This window comes from Microtus oregoni, unplaced genomic scaffold (genome assembly GCF_018167655.1).
Source record: "Microtus oregoni isolate MIOR12 unplaced genomic scaffold, Mior012 000016F_ref0000370, whole genome shotgun sequence".
NCBI lineage: Eukaryota > Metazoa > Chordata > Mammalia > Rodentia > Cricetidae > Microtus > Microtus oregoni.
This window is the reverse complement of record NW_024543075.1, coordinates 42,628,484-42,651,135: the sequence shown is the minus strand read 5'-3', so window position 1 is coordinate 42,651,135 and position 22,652 is coordinate 42,628,484. Positions and strand designations below refer to the sequence as shown.

At 37.5% G+C, this 22,652-nt stretch overlaps 1 protein-coding gene and 2 pseudogenes across 1 annotated transcript; 2 read left to right on the top strand and 1 right to left on the bottom strand.

Moving 5' to 3' along the window:
- Window positions 1-2,136: 2,136 nt before the first annotated feature.
- Window positions 2,137-3,072, top strand: LOC121457894 (annotated as a pseudogene).
- An 807-nt stretch (window positions 3,073-3,879) lies between these two features.
- Window positions 3,880-4,871, top strand: LOC121457415 (putative olfactory receptor 52P1). Its single transcript, XM_041666082.1, has 2 exons — window positions 3,880-3,897; window positions 4,098-4,871. Exons 1-2 carry the CDS (start codon window positions 3,880-3,882, stop codon window positions 4,869-4,871), a joined length of 792 nt encoding a protein of 263 aa, XP_041522016.1.
- Window positions 4,872-14,281: 9,410 nt separating this feature from the next.
- Window positions 14,282-22,652, bottom strand: part of LOC121457413 — a 45,085-nt pseudogene continuing 36,714 nt past the window's right edge.

Sequence of the window (22,652 nt, the reverse complement as noted above, 5' to 3'; positions counted from 1 at the left end):
TTACAGAGAGATCCAGCCTCATATCTTTACTGGAACACGTCAGGGCTCTTGTATTTTCAAACTGTCATCTGCAGAGGAAATTTAATTACTGCTATCAATAATGGCATCCACCCCCAGTAATATATAGCAATATCCATTCCTCATGATGATGACGATGACTGTTTATTAGCTTACGGATTTCCCCCTCAAGAATAGCAGCAGCAATTATAAGGCTTTCAGAGAACCAGTGTCAAATGCAGACTTAGGAATCTGATTATATAGAGGACTGGGGTAGGGGATGTAGAGACTCCAGAAGGATGGTGTATGAGGAATTTATTTATCAGAAGGGAGATATTAAAAATAGTAACAAATTATTCTCAAGACTGAATTTTGCTCTTATTTCTATGGATACCTTTAGAGATGAGTTATTTTCTCTCTCTCTCCCTCCCTTGGTATCATCTCCTTTCTTCTTCTAAACGTTTACTTTCTCCTTTATGTCTATATCCCTCCATATCATCTGCTTTTTATTTTAGTCCTATATATCTTTTCTTTTCAAAGATAGAGGGAAAGAGAGGGGCATTCAAGGTGGGAGAAGGAGGAGGAGGGGAAGGAGGAAGAGGGGAAGAATACTGTGAGGTATAAGGAACCGCAAGCAGGGGGGTCTGCAGCCCTGTGTTGACCAACTTTACTTCGCTGTGCTTGCTTCCTCCTGCTGTCTTCACTGAGGCAAATCTTTAGCCCACGAGCAGTGAAGGGGAAAACTGTAGGATATCCTGGGCTATGTCTTCGAAATTCACAAAATATTGAGTATGTGGGCTTTATTCAACTAATTGCAACCAGGATATGTATTTACTCCTGTAGATGAGATGATTTTGAGCTGCCTTGGTTCACAGGTTTGTGCCACTACTTAAGCTCAGCTCTGTGTGGGTGTATGTGAGTTACATGGGGAGGATGAGCTAATGAAAAACAAGTCTTCATTAGGTAACGAATTTTCTAAATATGTATCATTGTTGACACTGAATAAACAAGTTTTAAGAACCCACTAGATTTTCTGTTGTTTCATGTATCTAGTCATACCAATATGCTTCCACACACTGCAGATTCTTTATGCAATGATTATGTCTAACTTTCTGTGATTATTTTGATGTACTAAACTAAAGCATTTTATCATAGAAAGAGGACTGATGTTATAATATAAATAAAAACTTCATGTATTTGAAATTAAACTTCAGGAATTATATGAGGCTTTTGTGAAATAGTAAAATAATGTTTGAAACCTTGGAGAGGAACCTGTTATAAATGATGACCTTTCCATTTGAGTCATAGATTGAATTTTGAACTCATATTTTGAAGCACAAAACATTGGAAAGAAATGAAAACAAAGAGATCAGTGAGAGGGGTGGGGTGATAAAAGAGAGAGTAGGGAGATGTTCTGGGCAATATACTCAGTTTGCTATATGTACTGGACTAGAAATCTCCTATTATATATAGTACAATTAGCAATGCATATAGAAATGGAAATTTTAAAAATAATAAAATAAAAAATAATAGTTACATTCCAAGTAGCAACTGAATTATCATTGAAAAAATATTTCTGTGGTACATAGGAATAGTCAAATTACATTCAGATTTACAAATAAGCAAACCAAACCAATACCACATCAAACAAACAAACAAAACCTTACCACCACACATCCCCAATTTACCAAAGATGCTGATAGAGTGGCCACAGAGTTAAAAGGAAGGGGACAACTTTTAACTTTTGGGTCAAAAGGAAAGTACAAGTTGCACAGTGTAATCTGTGTCCAATTCAACACTGTTTTAGCTTGAACATAAAGGATTGCAAAGTAGGTAATTTATGAATGCAAGCATCCTCCATCATCTGCAAGAAATCTGTCCGAGGACTGCAGTAGTTGCCCGAAACAACAGATATAACCAAATGTTTATTAGCCTATGCTGTTTCCTATATGTAAATATCTATATTAACTTGTAGACTAGCAAAATTGATTATAAACTGCTAATAGAATACAGATGGCAACATACTATAATGAAAGTTATGTGAAATTAGAAAAAAATGTTCACAGAGATGTTGTAAGCTAAGTGCATCTAACTCCTAGTTTTTCTTCTAGAGTTACTACTTCCCTCGTTAATGGCAAGATGCTCCACACCAACTTTTCCACTTTCCACCCAGACACCTTCTATCTTGCAGGCATTCCTGGACTTGAGAATGTCCTCGGATGGATTTCCATGCCTTTTTGCTGTATCTACTTAATGGCTTTGCTGGGGAATACCACAATTCTATGGGTCATCTGGATAGACCGTACTCTAAGAGATCCTATGTTCTACTTTCTCGCCATCTTATCTGCCATTGACGTAGCGCTCTCCACATCCTCAGTACCTCGGATGCTAGGTATCTTTTGGTTTGATGCACATGAAATTGGTTTTGGAAACTGTGTAGCTCAGATGTTTCTGATACATACTTTCACAGGAATGGAGTCCGCAGTCTTGCTGGCAATGGCATTTGACCGCTACGCTGCCATTTGTGTGCCACTCCGCTATACAACCATTCTGACAACCCAGATGTTGGTAGGCATTGGTGTGGGCATTGTGTTGCGTCCAGTTCTGCTCATGCTGCCCATTCTATACCTAACCCACCATCTGCCCTTCTGTGAAGCCCGGGTTATCGCCCACTCCTACTGTGAACACATGGGCATTGCTAAGTTGGCCTGTGCCAGCATTCGCATCAATGGCATTTATGGACTTTTTGTAGCGTCTTTCCTTGTTTTGGATGTGGCTTTGGTTGGAATCTCCTATGCTTATATTCTCCGTGCTGTTTTTCGCCTCCCTTCTAAAGATGCATGACAAAAAGCATTGGGCACGTGTGGCTCCCATGTTGGGGTCATGTGTGTTTTTTACACACCCTCCCTCTTCTCCTTCCTCACTCACAGGTTTGGAAAAAATATCCCTCGCTATGCCCATATTCTTGTTGCCAACCTCTATGTGGTCATCCCACCAGCCCTCAATCCTGTAATCTATGGTGTGCGAACCACGCAGATCCATGAGCGTGTGGTGCACACTTTCACTTCCAAGTAAAGGGCTGCATTTCTTTAGTTCTAAAGGGTGAAACTATGGCCCAAGTTGTCAATGTTGACACTTCTCTAGATTGTCACTAGAAGGAAACCATACTGAAGGTGATCCTGACTAAAGAAACAGGCATTGCAGAATGTTTAGGGGTCTTGAATCTTTAGTGTTCAATGTTACGTTATTCTTCATAGAGGATTCCACTACCAGGGGGAAAAAAAGAGAAAACCCCATTAGTCTTTAACAAAGAGACCATGTGAGTCTCTGTGACTCTTTGAGAATAATATAATATTCTGCTTAGAAATAAATACTTGACTCTAACATCCTTGATTTTCTGTGATAAAATGAATAAATCTAAATAAAAATTCTCAAACCTAACTTTTATATGTTGAATGGATCTGAGATTATCACTGAGATATTGAATTAGGTTTTATAAATGTATTTGTTTAGTTTACATCAACATCTGTAGGCACCATGTGTCCTCACTTGGCTGCTACCTCTTTGTGAGGAAGTATGAAGTATACCCAGTATTTACATTAAAGTGTATAGATAATGTTTATAAGAAAATTTGAATGTATATAATTTTAAAAGCAGCATTTTATGATTAAACCTTTGTAACAGTGAGTGAATTTAATGTACAAAATAAAATTTCAGTTTGGCCAACATTAACTGGAGTTATCTGGGTATTCTTCCAAATACCTTGCATTGAGAGAAGATGAACAACATTATTCCCCAAAAGTACATCCACATGCTTTTGAGGCACAGTGATGAAAAAAATGGAAAGTTTTCATAAAATATGATGACCTGTCACTCTTCAAGATGTTAAGACATTTGAAGGTAATTGAAATAATAATAAAAGTTTTTGTTTTGCAGAAAATATGTCTAATAAGAAAATATGGCATAGAACCCATAATGATTAAAAATAATAATGAAGTGATTATAATTTTTCATTCATACTGTGCCAAATTATATGCAATTATTTAATAATTATTATTTTATTTAAGAAACTTTTTTCATTTATTTTATATACCATCCAGCTTTTCTTCCTTTGCATGCTGGCAGTGACTGATATGCTTCTTACATGCTCCATAGCCCTGAAAATGCTTGCTATTTTCTGGTTTGATGAACACTGGATTGAGTTTGATGTCTGTCTAACACAAATGTATTTTATCCACACACTTTGCATTTTTGAGTCAACCATCTTGGTGGCCATGGTTTTGATTGCTTTGTGGCCATTTGCATCCATCCCACTGCATTATTCGACCATCCTTACATCTTCTATGGTTATTAAACTGGGCTTAGTTGGGTTGAGCCGAGCTCTGTTCATGGGTTTGCCTTGTATTATTTTGATTAAGAGGCTGCCCTACTACACAAGCTATATTATTCATGATGCCTACTGTGAGCACATGGCTGTGGTGAAGTTGGCCAGTGCTAACACTCTCATTAGCAGAGCATATGGAATTTCAGTGGCCCTTTCAGTGATAGTGTTAGATCTATTGCTCATAGCCTCATCCTATATAAAAATTCTCCAGGCAGTGTTCCGTCTGTCTTCCCAGAATGCCCGCTCTAAAGCCCTGGGCACCTGTGCTGCCCATGTCTGCACCATTCTTGCATTCTATACACCTGCACTGTTTAGCTTCCTAACTCATCGCATTGGCAAGAATGTATCTCCAAGTGTCCACATCATCTTGTCAAGCCTATACCTTCTAGTGCCCCCCACAATCAATCCCTTGGTATATGGTATCAAGACAAAACAGATTCGGGACCAAGTGCTTAGCCTCTTCTCACATTTGAAAATAATTGAGTACTAATTTTTAAATAATATTTGTGAAGGAAGAATGCATCATGAAATAATTAGGCATTAAATTTTGCTATAATGATCTTATTAATATTATTTCTCTTTTATGTTATATTTCATAGTAGAGATTTATGGTGTGTGATATTTATCTATTAATCTTCTCATTTTAATTTCACATAAATCATGTCTAATTTATTTTTTTATTTAGTATATTCACTTTATACCATCCAGGTTCAGATTATGTACGTATTCCCCATCATTATATATTTTATTGTAAAATTCTCTAACTATAGATTTATGTATACTATTTATTTATTTAGTGATAAATTACAGAGCAAACATAGATGCAATGATTTCAGTTTTAGTTTCATTTATAAGAAACTGAGGGGCCTGGAGAGATGGCTCAGCAGTTAAGAGCACTGACTTTTCCTCCAGAGGTCCTGAGTTCAATTCATAGCAACCACATGGTGGCTCACAACCATCTGTAATGAAATCTGGTGCCCTCGTCTAGGGTGCAAGTATGCATGTACAAATAATATTGTATACATAATAAATAATAATAATAAAGAAACTGAATACTGTCACTGTAGTCCTTATTTCAGAATAATTCGCAGCAGCTGTGCCCACCTGTACAACAGCTGTACTATATTAGGACAGTGAATGAACAATTTCTATCCTTTAGTACACTCAATCATCAACTTTCTTTGTCTAGTGTCATCTGAACTTTTTAAAGCATTTTATCTTATTTATGACTTTGTGAAAAAAAACTGAAAATTAATCATGTCTCTTCCTTTCACCAGAGAAGCAAGTTTAGCTGGCAAATTTCTTCTTCAATATCTGCAGTCAGTAAATGCAGACAACATGAACTTAATTGAAACAGGAACATTTGAAGCAGGTATGTTGTGCTGTAAAAGAATTTTAAACATATACCCTCTGAGATATGGAACTTAAAGGAGGTGAATGAAATATCTGAGCATATGTGAAGAAAATATACCATTTAAGCTTCATATTCTTTTAAGTCTCAAAATATTTAATATAAACCTACATTGCCAAGGAAAGTATTCAGACTAAGATACTATATGTCACCATATGAATGAGGGAAGTGGAAAGCCGCAATACTGTAAAGGATGTGGTAGAAGGAGAGAGAGGCCACTAAAGGTACACACAGTTCCTGGGAGAGAAAACTGCGGTTTGAAATTGTGGTGAGTGTGCAAAAGCACCTCTAGTTTCCTTTAGAGACATAAGAGATAATACTAAAACTCTATGTAATTCTCAATTAAATACAAGAGAAATCACAAAAAGAAAAAGAATAAATAATGAATCAAAATTATTGTCTCAATAAATAAGTTTGGATAAAACATAAGAATAGAACATATATTGCTACAGAATTTAGATTTTTTTCCCTCTGGAAAATTGGTTATTGATTTTCAGTGTGCATTTTAAATTATTAATATTCAAAAAGATGAACAGTACTTGTATCTCAACTAGAAAATTAGAGATTTTGTCAACTAATAATTGAAGCCATTTCAATGAGCTTCAAACTTTTTTTTTCTTTTGCCAACTGAGGTTTTCTGAAACTCAGCCATTGATATAATACAATAACAAAGGAGATAGTCTGTCTTCATCACAAATTATGATTAGATTAATTTTGAGTTAAATGTCATGTAATAAATTTGTTGAATCATTTTATTATATGATATATATTTATTGTATATACATTCATATGTACATGCAAAAACAAATAATAAAAATGAGCCCATTAGTGGGAAAGAGAGCAAGGATGGATGGATGTGAGGATTTTAAGGGCAAAAAGCAGAGGGGGAAATGATATAATTATATTATGACCTCAAAAAATAGATAACATATGTGTGCCATTTATTTTATTATATATAGTTATGTATATATATAGATATATATATATAAAATTACTTTATTTTCCTCCCTCCAACTACTTCATGTAACCTATATCTTCATTTCTTCCCTTCTTCTGGCTTCCTCCTGCATGTTGTCATGCACGCGCGTGCGCGCACACACACACACACACACACACACACACACACACACACACACACATATTGGTATCCCTAAATATATAATTGACCTTGCTCAGTCTTTATACTGCATGATTTCAGGGATGATGACTTCAGAGTGACTGATGAATTGAGGGGCTGTTTCCTGGGCAAGCTGTTTTCTTCCATTCTCGGCATTCTTTAGTTCCCTGTAGGCTTTTGTCTAGGCTTGGCACCCCATGAGATGTATTCCCTTCCATATTTGCATGTCTGCTTGTGTTGTCCCTGTTCAGATCCTGCTCAAGCAGCCATATTATTGGACTCCATGGGTATAGTTTCCATGAGATTTCTAGAAGGTGTGGCTGCACAGCCAATATTCTGTTCTTCTGACTCTTTATTTTTAAATTAAATTTTTTCCTTTTACATACCAACACCAATTCCCTTACCCTCTACTCCTACCTAGCGTTCTCACCACCTGCATCCTCTCCACCATTTCTCAGAGGGGGTAAAGCCTCCCTAGGGGAATCAACAAAGTCTGGCATATGAACTAGAGGCAGGTCCAAGCACCATCCCCCCTGTACCAAGACTGAACAACGTATCCCACCATAGGGAATAGGCTTCAAAATGTCAGTTCATACACCTAGGATAAGTACTGGTCCCACTGCCAGGCCCCCAAACAGATCAAGCCACATACCTGTCACCCACATTGAGAGGGCCTCACTGAGTCCCATGCAGGTTCCCTAGCTGACAGTAGAGTCCCTGAGCTCTGGGTCACTCTCTCTGTGGTTTTCCCCATCATGATTTTGACTGCCCTTGCTCATATGATCCCTCCTCCCTCTCATTTGAACTTCAGGAGCTCAGTCTAGTGCTTGACTATGGATCACTGGAATTGCTTTCATCAGTTACTGGACATAGTTTCTATGATGAGAATTAGGATAGTCACTAATTTGACTATAAAGAAATTCAGGCACTCTCTCCACTACTGCTAGGAATCGTAGCTGGGAATCATCCTTTGAATTCTGAGCCATTATGGGGTTATGGAGAAACCTCTGACTTTTAAAATCTTTCTTCCACAATATTTTATGAGCCTTGGGTATAGGAGTTGTGTAGAGGGTGGATCAACTGGGACTGGGAACCCACAATCATTTATTTCCTCCTTTGAAATTGGTTGTTATTTTCTGTATTGTTTCTATCTGTTGCAGAGAAGATTCTTTGTGATGAGAGCTACACTGATCTATGGTTAGAAGCATAAGCATTAGAATGAGGTTAGGAATTATGCTAGTTTAATACAGTGGTGGCTATAAGTTCTCATTTACAATCCATGACCTTAAAAAGCTCCAGATAATTGTCTGGCTTTCAGATACAAGACAGGACTTCCTTCTTGCAAATCAAAAACAAAAAATAAATAAAATAAAAATACAACTGTTGATTGTTACCAAGAAAAGACTGTCACTATGCACTATGGTACTTTTAGAGTAATTGTAGCATGTTGGTCATTATTGTAAGTCACATTATCATTTAATATTTTTTTTCTTGCCTTATTGTTCTGGCCAAGAATTTAAACACTGTATTAAATGTTTTGGTACCCACAGATTCCAGAGGATGGCCTTAGATGCCCTGTAACTAGGAGTTACAGATAGTAGTAGACTTCACAACGTGGGAATTAAGTAGGATATTGTGTCCATTGCAAGAGTGGCAAACAGTCTTATCTGCTGACTTATCTCACTAGTCCCTTAACAGAACTATATTAGTTTAATATTTTGACAATTTCTTATATGAATAATATGAATCATTATATCCATCCAACTCCTTCTGTGTTTCCTCACTCTGTATGAACTTTATGACCTCCACTTATTTAATTATTATGTACACATTTGAATACAACATTTTTAATGAAGACATACTGAATTGTGTCCAAATGTTGTTTTTCCATCTTTTAACATCTGTAAAAAAATGGAAACCCTTATGTTAACAGAATTAAAATTGTAAAGACAAATTGTTATTATATATAATATATATTTTATATATATATATGTATATATATATATATTTCATAGTGGCTGGAATGTTCTCTGCATGCTATCGGATGATAAAAGCAATCAACAGTTTCACCAAGCTGTAAGTCTTGTTATCTTTGTGAGCTCTGGCAAAACAAGCACACAGGTACAACAAACTCTATGGAAGTAACCAAAAGCTTTGTGACTAGATTTAATGTCCACTTTCACAAGGAGGAACTCATCCCAGGTACCATTAACTGGAGCCAAAACTGGTAGTTGGCTAGGTCAGGATCCTAGGAGAGAACCTAATACTGTATTACTGCTTAATAAACAAAGTATTGAGCATTTCATTTTAAAGTTCTTATCTTTCTAATCATTGGTTGGTTCATCTCTTATCCCTCATTAGAGAAGCTTCTTTTTCGAGTATTTGTAAATTAATATAGAGACCAATGTACAGAGAGAAAAGACTGTAGAGGGAACATTGGTATCAAACTCTTCACTCAAGCTCAAGGATCATCATGGAAGAGAGTTTGGAAAGACTGTAAGAGCCAGAGGTAGTAATCATCAGTGTGGAACATATTTGCTGAAATAACAAAGCTGCTGCGCACACAACCTCTTGCAGTTCAGACTGCATGCACAGTACCTGCACAGATTTAAGCCAGCCAAAAGATCAGCCTAGATCTGGGAAGAGCTTTTGATATCTTAACACAATCTGAGGAGCCAGTGATGTTTTCTTCAGAGACTCAACCCAGGAGACTTACTCATGTTCCAGTTTGATAATTCTACCCCACGCACTCTCACAAATCCAAGTGGACTTCAAAGACGAGCACAAGAAGTTGGGGGCTAAAGTTAGAGGTGAGTAAAGTGGGGGTAGATTTGATCAAAGCAGATTGTTTTTGCATGAAAATCTTAAACAAGACCAGTTTGTGCTGCCCAAACACTATGTGGGCTCTCTCTTGTAAAGTGATAAATATCAAACAATACTGATTCCTTCTCTCTCTTAACAGCCACCACTTACAAAGAGTTCCTCAGTTAGGGGTGGTACTAGTGCCCATCTCCTTCCTTGGCCTGGCTTGGGTCTTCACAGTTCTTGCGTATGCTCTCCCAAACACTGTAAGTTCATATAGGCAGCTGCTTGTCTGAGTTCAGTTACCCTGTTTCATTGCAGTCATGAATCACCTGAGTCTTGAGAGGAGGGGTACATCATAGATGTCCTACTCAGGGGAAAACATTCTCCAGCCTCTTACTGTCTGCACCTTAGTTGTGTGTCACCGTGTCAGCTAGTGACTGTCATAGAAGCCTCTCTGATGATTGCTGAGAGATGCACTAATCTATGGGCAATTGGTTCAATGCCATGTCCATGCAGCAGAATAATAGTAATAGGTCCTTCCCTAGGGACTATGACCTGTACAGACATAGGTTTTTGGCACAATAACAGTGCCAGCTACAGATTACATCTTGGGGGAAAGGATTTTAAAATCCAATCAGAATGTGCTTGTTTATTCCCATTATGTTTGTTCCAGTTGTACCAATGGGCATGTCTGCCAGACCAGTCACTTCTGTAGATTCAGCTTTCACTGCGGGGTAAGGCTGATGGTACTTTCTTTCTGTGGTGGTGTGCATGGCTCCTTTCAGCACTATAAAAGCTGTCTAGCCAGTAGGGATGAGATAATCTTAAGCCTGCAGCGATGGCTCAGTAGTGAAGAGTGCTTGCTGCCCTTGCACAGTACCTGAGTTTGGTTCCCTGGACAAGTGTTGGTCGGCTCCCAGTGCCTGGAACTGAAACTCCAGGTGATTTGCCGCTCTTCTCTGACTGCTCTTATAGCCACATGGGAAGTGCATTCTCACAGATACATGCACATAAATAAGGACCTTCATGGAAACACTGTTCTCACTAATATTTCTCACAAGTTAAAACTGATTAATTTTTGCACCCAACCTGAAACAAAGTACTTAGTAAGTACTTGCTGAGATTGAAAATATTACACTATTTTTTCTGCTTTTATTAGATCAAGTATGGGAATACTTTTCTGGATCTTGACTGTGTACTGTTGTAGTAAATTCTTGATTTCAATAGGTAAACATACACCAAAAAACTTTAAACATAAATCCCACATTTTAAAATGTATCTCTGATTTCTTATTGTTCTCAGATTATAAAATATTAAAAAGCTCTCTTACCCCAGTTCAAACCTTCATTTTCATCATCAGGCAGCTCACATCTTGGGGTGGTAGGCTCTGAGACAAAGGCACAGTGGTTACTTCAGTCATTGGCCATTCATATTATGATGCCATTCATGTTCCTCTGACTGATCCTGGATGGTCTGAACTGGGGGAAGACAGCAGACACATAAGGGAACTCAACATCACAGGATCCAGCACTCAGTTCCCTTCAGAGCCCCACTGTGATGTGAACTCCAAGGCATGTTCACACTAAAATAAAAATAACCTTACCTGGGAGGGGACTGGGAGGATAGGAGGGAGTGCGAATTTGGATTGGTAGGGTTTTTTTTTTGTTTTTTTTTTGTTTGTTTTTTGGTTTTTTTGTTTTGTTTTGTTTTGTTTTTCGAGACAGGGTTTCTCTGTGGTTTTGGAGCCTGTCCTGGAACTAGCTCTGTAGACCAGGCTGGTCTCCCGAGTGCTGGGATTAAAGGAGTGTGCCACCACCGCCCATCTGGATTGGTATTTTTTAAAGTAATAAAATAATAAAAAATAACCTTACAAACATTTTAACCCATGTTCTCAACTCCTTTATATTAATGATTCTCAGAATGATTTTTAGATGTAACTTCAAAAAAAAGATCAAGTAAAGTTTTGTCTTTAAAATAAAGCTTTGTTTAAAATAAAAAATAAAAAAACAAAATGAATTTATTTAATTTGCACTTGTTTTCATGTATTTCTTATTGTGTGTCAATAAAATTTCTATTCTAATTGCTAAAATGAACTAAATTGGCTATTGACTTCAGGGAGGCGAGACTAACTTCCTTATCGACTATTCAATGAAGAATGCTCAGCCTTGGATGCATATACACAAACAAGAAAATGAATTTAACTGGTTGTATATATATTTGTACATAAACACAAGATTGTTTGGCAAGTACCAAAAAAAAAAAGTTGAAGGGTCAAAGAGGCTATGAGTTTAAGACTGTAAGGGAATGGCAGGGTTTTGAGGGATGAAACTGTGGCATGGTGAGGGGAGAGTGATATAATTGTACTTCAATGTAAGACATGAAAATTTAAAATAAAATAAAATAATGTATTTTATGAATAGGTCCTTTACCTAGGTGGTTTGTAGGGAGCTTTTTGGTGCCTGGAGGAGCATCCCCCAGCAGGGCAGGGCTCAAAGGAGGTTCAGGAATTGGTGCTTGCTAAGCCATTTTTATCTGAGGGGGTTAAGGAAAAAAGTAACTCACACATCTCGCACACTTGCTCAGTGAATTCTTTCAGACCACTTCTTTATTCTTCTTTATTCTTCTTTTGTGTTCTCAATTCTCTATTTTCCTGGTGATTTCCTTCTCTCATTCTCGATGTTTAAGTTCTAACTCTATTCTTGATGCTTCCCTTCTAACTCTCTCATTCCTGATGTTTTTCTTCTAACCCATTTTAACTCTTTCTTTATCCTTTCCCTTGTAGCTTATATCCCAGCAAAAATCTTTCAGGTAATATAAAAATTACAATGTGGTTACATTCTGTTTTTCAAGTGAAAGATAACAATGAACATGTAAAAAGCAACATATTCTCTAAATCCCTTACATGAATAAACATTTATATATTACTGATGAAAAATAAATTATCTCAAGAAACCACATACATTCATACCCAAGCAAATTGTTACGGTATTAATGATGAAGGCAAGCAAGGCATTCTTCTCAGTCAGTTCTTTTACTGGCAGGTTGCATTTTGCAGTTGCAAAAAAAGGACCAGTTACTTTATTATTTATCTTGAAAGGTAATCTTATTAGGAATCTTAAAGGAATCACAAACCTAATCTTTTATATATGAAGAAGAATCAGCTCTATTTTAAAACTTTAAGATGCACACCTACTTGTAAGTAGTTTTTATATCAGGAGATTGAGGGCAGAATCGAGTATAAAGAATTGATCTCACTTTTGGTCATCAACTGATTCTAGCAATAAAAGTGTATCATCAGTTAGCAGTAATTGGATTCTTCCATTCTTGTTCCCCAACCTTAAAGAGTTCCTCACTCAGCTATGTGTCTTTTCTAAAACTTTAGATTGTCTTATTAGGTTTTTTCATACCTATTATCAAAACATCTGATCTAACCTGCAGTTATTATAAGGCTTTGTTTCAGCTAACGAAGAACACTGCAACCTGTGACTGGATCTTTCTGCATTAAGATTAAAGGAATTCAAGACAACCTGGCTCTTGGGACTCAACTCTTTTTCTTAATCACTAACTTGAGCTGTAATCTATGCAGTTCCTTAGGTGAAACTCATAGGTCCTGGCTGTGTATATATCTTTATTCATCAATGCTTTGTATAAACTTACTTTATTATTATCAATTAGACAGTACAGCTTAGGAAGGAATCATCTTCATAATAATCCACAGGTAAGAATGGCCAGTGGAACAGGATGTTTCCATGAGATAAACACTACATTACGTGCAGTGAAGATGTCTCAGTACCCATTCACACCACACCAGATACTAGAGACAGATAGCAGCAGCAAACATGTAAAGGCACAGCAGCAACGAAAGACATTCTAGAGTCTGTGGTTTCGGGGACTTGCCTATCTGAGATTCACCTGTCTGGGAGTTTCCTCCTTCAATTTGCCGCCTGTTACTCCTCTGACAGGGCCACTGGCAGGAACCTATTATATATGCTCATTAGCTTTTATTATTTGATTGCTTAAATTGCCTATCTGGTGAGCATTTATGAATTCATTCATTTCTGTTATTCCTGAGATGGGTTAATTAGTAATTTTTGAGTTCACAAAGGTATCATTTTATTATGTCTATGCAGAACTGACATAGAAAGATGCATACAGTACAAAAACATTTAACTTTCTCTAGTACACTGATTTCCCGTCATTACTGTAATATGCTGATACAGTCTTCAAAGGTACTTATACTTCCTGTAAACTTTCTATTTATAACACAATAATTTTGGGAATAATATATTATGGTTTTAATTACTTTTAAAACATTTTGCGTATGCTTTTATTTAAACTTTCATACATTGTATTTTGGTTATAGATTCCCCTCTCCCATCTCTTCCAAGATCCTCCCGACCTTCTCACCCACACAACATTGTGTTCTTCCTCTTTTTAATTCTATTCAGTGTTTTTATTGAATGGTAAATGCTCCATGGCTACATCCAAACAGACTGTTTTTGGATTTTTATTTAAGCCTTATGGTTTGTCTTGGATTCCCTGGTCTTTGCTGTTCCATAGACTTGAATCATTCTGATCGGAAACAAAGCCCTACTACTCGAATCCTTATCTCTTTGGTCTTTATTCCATAAACAATGGGGTTCATGGTTGGGGGTATCAGTAGATACAGATTTGCCAGGAGTATGAGGGTGTGGCTAGGCACATGGTGTCCAAAGCGATGAGTAAAGAAAGAGAAAAAGGCCAGTGTGTAGAATACCAAAATAACACAAATGTGAGCTCCGCAGGTGCCAAAGGCTTTTGTCCTGGCTTCCCTGGATGGCAGTTGTAGGACAGTTTTCAAGATTAGCCAGTAGGACAAGGAAATGAAGACAAAGTCCAGCCCCGTGGTGAGGAGAGCCGCCGAGAGCCCGTAAATGCTATTTAAGGTAATGTTGTTGCAGGCCAACTTGGCGATGCCCATGTTCTCACAGTACGTGTGGAGGATAATGGTGCCCCGGCAGAAGTCTAGGCGGAGAATAAGGAGAACCCCAGGAGTGACAACAGCCACACTCCGAGCTCCCAGGGCCAGCCCAACCTTGAGAAGGAGAGGGCCTGTAAGCAGGGTTGTATAATGCAGTGGTGAGCAGATAGCCACATAGCGGTCAAAAGCCATGGCCAGTAAGACTGCAGATTCAGACAGGAACAGAGCATGGACAAAAAAACATTTGTGTGAGGCAGGCAGGGAGGGCAACTGCCAAGGGACCCTGCCAGAAAATGAGCAGCATTTGGGGCACTGTGACAGTACAGAGGAGAACATCGTTGAATGCCAACATGGCCAGGAAGAGATACATGGGTTCGTGGAGGCTGTGGTCCAAGACCACCACTGCCACGACCAACACATTGCCTAACACAGCCAAGAGGTACATGAAGCTGAAGGGGATGGAGATCCAAATTTGGATATCTTCTAAGCCTGGCACACCAGTGAGAAAGAAGAAAGTGACTTGAGTATGTGTAGTGTTCAGTTCTATAAAAGAGAGATGTGGAAGAGTTTATTTAATATATGAAAAATAGATTATTTAGAATATATATATATACACATAAATACACACAAATATATATATGTATATATATATATATATATATATATACTTGAAATGCTTTGAAGCTAGTGAAATTTTAGTTTTTTTGGTTTAATGAGGAGAATGGAATAAAAACCATGAATGAGACCATCTTCATATGGAATGCTTTTCGGATAGTTCTTTGAAAACTGTGAGGATGAGAAAGAGCTGACCTCCCTATTTTCTCTGATTGATGGTGTTTGTTACCATCAATTAATTTATTTTGTGGGTTCTGAACTTCTGTTCTAAATGCCTAGATTTGCTAGATAATAGCCACAAGACCCATGGTTTTCTTCCTTTCTTCACCTAAGTAATGACTGGAGAGAGCATTCCACTTGTTAAACCACCACCTGGTATAACATACACAGCAGTAGTTTGCAAATTATTTCAGATTCTAATTCTTTTTTAAAAAATAAATTATACTATCCCCCCTTTGTGCATGTATGTGTGTGTGCACATGCACGTGTGTGTGTGTGTGTGTGTGTACCTGCATGTTGGTAGGTGAGACATGCATGGTCTAGAGTGCATGCAAAGGTGAGAAGACAACTTGCAGGGCCCCATTAGACCCTGGGGACTGAAGTCACATTCTTAGTCTCAGCCTTAAGTCATTTTATTTGCCAATCATCACACGTTTCCAACAGGAAAAATTTTAATTCCTATTGGAAGACTGTGAAATTTTTATTGTTGGCCTAATTTTTCTAGTACCAAAAGGAGCAATTTGATTAACTAGTCTTTCATACAAATTGTTAAAGACAATAATTGAACAAACATGAAATTTAAAGAGCAGTGCAAAAGTTAAATTTTTCATACTTAAATTAATATTACTTCTGAAGGATCAGGACATAGAATCAGATAGAGACCCAGACCATTGTTGATTTTCATTCAGAGAAAGAAAATACAGAAAAGTGACAAGGTTCATCACTATTCAACACCTAACACTGGCAGGGTTTTCCAACTATGAGAAAACCTAAGTTGAGGATAATGGATAATTTTCTATTTGAAAAGTAACCTACCATAATTTCTAGTACACACAGGCTCAATTTTCCATCCTGGAACCTCACACAAAGTCTACAGGAAATCTGTGTTAAAATACAGCCATCACTCTCCACATTAAATAAATAAAATTAGGATAGCTAGTGTTTAAAATATAATTAGGTCCATGGTTTTATCAAACACCTGAAATTGAAAATTTGCATTCTCTAGAATTGTTTTATAGCAACCACAGTGAAAACATGAGACATTTTTTTAATTGAGAAAAGAAAAAAAAAACAAATTTCCTCCTCCTCCCAGCCTCCCATTTCCTTCCCCCTCCTCCCACCCTTCTCCCCCTCCTCCCACCCTTCTCCCCCTCCCCCCACTCCTCTCCCCCTCCCTCTCCAGCCCAAAGAGCAGTCAGATTTCCCTGCCTTGTGGTAAGTCCTAGGTCCTTCCCCCTCCGTCCATTTCTAGGAAGGTGAACATCCAAACTGGCTAGGCTCCCACAAAGCCAGCACATTACGTACGTTCAAAACCCCGTGACATTGTCCTTGGGTTCTCATCAGCCCTCATTGTTCGCCATGCTCAGAGAGTCCAGTTTTATCCCATGTTTTTTCAGTCACAGTTCAGCTGGCCTTGGTGAGCTCCCAATAGATCAGCTCCACTGTCTCAGTGGGTGGGTGCTCCCCTCGTGGTCCCGACTTCTTTGCTCATGTTCTCCCTCCTTCTGCTCCTCATCGGGACCTTGGGAGCTCAGTCCAGTGCTCCAGTGTGGGTCTCTGTCTCTGTCTCCATCCATCACCAGATGAAGGTTCTATGATGATATGCAAGATACTGTCACCAAGACAAAAAGGCAGCCTACTGACTGGGAGAAGATCTTCACCAACCCCGCAACAGACAAAGGTCTGATCTCCAAAATATATAGAGAACTCAGGAAACTAGACTTTATAATGCTAATTAACCCAATTAAAAAATGGGGCACTGAACTGAACAGAGAATTCTCAGCAGAGGAAGTTCAAATGGCCAAAAGACACTTAAGGTCATGCTCAACCTCCTTAGCAATCAGGGAAATGCAAATCAAAACAACTTTGAGATATCATCTTACAACTGTCAGAATGGCTAAAATAAAAAACTCCAATGATAGCCTTTGCTGGAGAGGCTGTGGAGGAAGGGGAACCCTCATCCATTGCTGGTGGGAATGCAATCTTGTGCAACCACTTTGGAAATCGGTGTTTCGGTTTCTCAGGAAATTCGGGATCACCTTACCCCTGGACCCAGCAATACCACTCCTGGGAATATACCCAAGAGATGCCCTATCATATGACAAGAGCATTTGTTCAACTATGTTCATAGCAGTATTATTTGTAATAGCCAGAACCTGGAAACAACCTAGATGCCCTTCAATGGAAGAATGGATGAAGAAAGTGTGGAATATCTACACATTAGAGTACTATGCTGCGGTAAAAAACAATGACTTCTCAAATTTTGCATGCAAATGGATGGAAATAGAGAACACTATCCTGAGTGAGGTAACCCAGACCCAAAAAGATGAACATGGGATGTACTCACTCATAATTGGTTTCTAGCCATAAACAAGGGTCACGGAGTCTACAATTGGTGATCCCAAAGAAGCTAAGTAAGAAGGTGAACCAAAGGAAAAGCATATAGTTGTCCTCTTGGCTATGGGAAGTAGACAAAATTGCCGGGGAGAAAATTGAGATCTTGGGGGTGGTGTGAGATGGGGGTAAGGGGAGATGGGGAGAGAGGGGGGAGAGGGGGAGAATGGGGGGAGCTTGGGGAAGGGGGAGGATTGGGATGAAGGAAGGTTGGATGGGGGAGCACGGAAGCACGGTTCTTAGTTAAGGGAGCCACCTTAGGGTTGACAAGAGACTTGAACCTAGAGTGGCTCCCAGATGCCCAAGCCGAGGTCTCCAGTTAGTTCCTTGGGCAGCTGAGGATGGGGAACCTGAAATGACCCTATCCTAGAGCAATACTGACGAGACATTTAAATAGAAGGCAAGCCACATATCAGCCTAGGAATTGGTAGTATAATATAAATATTAAATGATAATCAGATACAATTTTGAATACGAATGCTTTCGTTTAATAAGCCTTTTCCTAAACCTTAACAAAAACTTTTTCATTCAATAAAATAGTAGGTATCAACTACTTTACTATCATTTCTTATCACAGTTTCATGTGGGCATAAACTTGTATACCTAATTATATACAAATCTTGTTTGCCGATTCAGAGATGTTACTCTAAGAATCTATAATTTTAGCCATTGATATATTCTGATTTACCTTGTGGGTTCATAGCTTGTCTGAGTCAGTAAGAAAGGTAATGTTTTAACCCTTCTCTTAACAACTCTTATTGTGACATCCATAAAACTTCTGTGAAATAGCCATGTCCTTCTGATATGAGTACAGTGTATGGTATACATACACTTCTCTGTGTTTCTCACAGATATTTTTAGCATTAACCTAGGGAATAGCTTCTCCCTGGGTTGAAAGATCTTTTGAGAATTATTTTTATTGAGTAGCTCTTTCCACAGCTGAGACCACAGCTGGAATTTGACTGACTTGGCTATGCCGTTCATACCAGTTAATTGATATTTTCCTTTCTTGAACTGCAATTGGTTATTTTTTAACCAATAATATATATATATATATATGTATTTGAAATATATGTGTACACTCTTATAATTTCAATGCCCAATTCCCATATAATTCTATAAATATGCAGAAACTTTCTATTTAATGTCCCCTATGAAATGTGAACACTTCTTTCATCAAAACCAAACTCTTAGGGTATTCATAATTATTTCAATAAAATACAAAATGCCTCTTAGTTTGATTTTTATGTGTGTTGCCAAGGAAGATATACAATGTTGTATTTGGAGGACTTCCACTTTAATGTGATTTGAAATTTCACAGGGTATGCTGTTTCATATCTTTAATCCCAGCACTGGGAGGCTGAGACAGGTGGATTTTATGAGTTTGAGACAATCCTGTTCTACATAATGAGTTTCAGGCCATTCAGCACAACATAGTGAGATTCTGTCTCAGAAAAACAATAAGCAAATAAATAAATAGTATTACATTATGCTGTATTGAACAGTTGTATGTTTGGTAAAAAGTTATAAAAATTAAAGAAAAGAAGTTTTCATATAGGAATGAGCTTCTGAAGGTGAGAAGCTACAGAGAATCTGTCAATCAAAATTCACATTTGTCAATGGTCTGCATGCGATTCTCTTCTTTTAGTAGTAACATGACCTCACTCCATGTCATGAGCCTTCTTTACACTTAAGACATTTAAACATTTTAATCTTTTGCTCATATGAGCATACCTCACTAACTCAATAATCTGTTACTTATGGAAATATGTATATACATAGTTAAGGATTATACATTATTTGTTAATATGACTCATCTTATTGAGAAAAATGTTTCCATACATAGTTGAATAAGTTTAAATTCATTAATAAAATTAATCTTAGCACATAAAGCTAGTCACATAAAAAATAATTTCTGTTCAATTTATATGATTCTCATTTTGCTGTTATTGATGAAAATCTTTATTTTAGCACATAAAGCTTCTATGTAAAAAACACAGTTCATAACATACATTTTAATATTTTTTTTCCATTTGCAAAAGGTAATGTTTGTTTATTTGGTTGGTTGGTTTTTTTCAAGACAGGGTTTCTCTGTAGCTTTGGTACCTGTCCTGGAACTTGCTCTTGTAGACCAGGCTGGCCTCAAACTCACAGAGATCCTTCTGCCTCTGACTCTTTAGTGCTGGGATTAAAGGCGTGCATCACCACCGCCCAGCTGCAGAAGGTAATGTTTAATGAGTAGACTTAATCATCAAAGCTCTACAAATGGGTGGCTGCTATGCCTTTATCCCTAAAGTTGACATCAATATCACCTTTGCTGATTCCAGGGAGAGGGTCATAAAGATTTTGGGGCCAGAAGATGGATAAAAAATCTGCAAAACTCTGTTTTCTGAATATGCCATACCTTTAAAATCATGAACATACTGCACTGTGATTATCTACACAGGCTTGCAAACACACACACACATTCAAGCAGATGCATGTGAGACACGTGCATACACACACACATACAACAAGGTAGAAGAAGATGGAGGTACAAATGGAGTGGAAGAGGAATTAGGAGGGATTATTAGGGGGATGAATAGGAATACAATGTAGAGAATACAATATGAAACTGAAAAAATAAACAAAAACATTATCAGAAAAGAAAAGAAATTCTCCTTGCACAGCTTCTGCCTTGAATACAAATAAATACCCTTTCCATGCTTAGCGAGACACTGGCATACTACAGTTCAGTATGCCTTCAAAAGCTCTACATCCAACATCCAGATAGTACAATGTGATTTTTTTCCTTGTAATTTTATTCTTAATATATATCTCCATGTATTTTGAAACAAATGTCATTAGCATATATGCATTATGCATGGGAAACAGTAGTATAATTATATTTACATTCAATTATGTAATACAATCTGACTACATTTACATGGCCCAAATCCTCTCCTGCCCCCTTACTATCCTCTTCCAAGTACTTTTCTTCCCAAAGAGTTCTCTTTTCAATGTCTGCATCATAGCGATGCAACTCTGTTTGTGCTGCAATATTTGCTTTGAGGTATACCACTAAAATTAGGTTTATATAAATCCTATTAATATTAAGATTATTCACCTTGAAAGCTAACATTATTTTGCTTCTAATAATTAAACACTTTTCTGAAAAACATCAAAAGGTAAATGGAAAGTAGATCAATTAATCTTCCATAAAATAAAATATCTATCTACTTTTCTGAATATGTTGATTATTTTACATCTTTCCTCAATACTGTTAGTAAAGCTGCTTAAAAAATCAGTATATGACTTACATTTGTATGGCTAAGAGCATTTTATGAATTTTTTTAATTTTAATTGATTTTATTGAGCTATACGTTTTTTCTCTGCTCCCCTCCCTTCCTCTCTCCTCCCCTTTTACCCTATTCCATGGTCCACATGCTCCCAATTTCCTCACGAGATCTTGTCTTTTTCTACTTCCCATGTTGATTAGATCCATGTATATTTCTCTTAGGGTACTCATTATTTTCTAGGTTCTTTGGGATTATGAATTGTAGGCTGGTTTTCTTTGTTTTATGTCTAAAAGCCACTTATGAGTGAGTACATATGATATTTGTCTTTTGGGAACTGGGTTACTTCACTCAAAATGATATTTTCTAGATCCATCCATTTGCCTGCAAATTTCAAGATGTCATTAGTTTTTCTGCTGTGTAGAACTCCATTGAGTAAATGTACCACATCTTCCTATGCATTCTTAAAGGGGCATTTAGGATATTTCCAGGTTCTGGCTATGACAAACAATGCTGCTATGAACATAGTTGAGCACATGTTTTTGTGGCACGATTGAACATCCTTTGGATGTATACCCAAAAGTGGTATTATTGGGTCTTGAGGAAGGTTGTTTCCAACTTTTCTGATAAATGGTCATGCTGATATGCATAGGGGCTATACCAGTTTGCATTCCCACCAGCAATGCAGAAGTGTTCCCTTTACCCCACAACCTCTCCAGCATAAGTTTCATCAGTGTTTTAGATTTTGGCTATTCTTACAGAATTAAAATGGAATCTCAGAGTTGTTTTGATTTGCATTTCCCTGATGACTAAGGATGTTGAACATTTCCTTGAGTGTCTTTCGGCCATTTTAGATTCCTCTATTGAGAGTTCTCTGTTTAGGTCTGTACTCCATTTTTTTATTGGATTATGTGTTGTTTTGATGACCAATTTTTCGAGTTCTTTGTATATTTTGGAGATCAGACCTGTAGCTGATGTGGGGTTAGTGAAGAACTTTTCCCATTATGGAAGCTGTTGTTTTGTCTTATTGACCATGTGCTTTGCCTTACAGAAGCTTTTCAGTTTCAGGCGGTCCCATTTATTAATTGTTTCTCTCAGTGTCTGTGCTATTGGGGTTATATTTAGAAAGTGGTATCCCTGTGTCAATGCGTTCAAGTGTACTTCCCACTTTCTCTTCTATAAGGTTCATTGTGGCTTGGCTTTATGTTGAGGTCTTTGATCCACGTGGACCTGAGTTTTGTGCATGGTGATAGATACGGGTCTATTTTCATTCTTCTACATGTTAATATCCAGTTATACATATCCACCTCTTGTTAAATATGCTTTCTTTTTTCCATTTGATATTTTTTGCTTCTTTGTCAAAAACATGTCTTTGAAGGTGTGTGGATTAATATCTGAGGCCTTGATTCAGTTCCATTGGTCCTCCTGTATGTTTTTATGCCAATATCAGGCTGTCTTCAATACTGTAGCTCTGT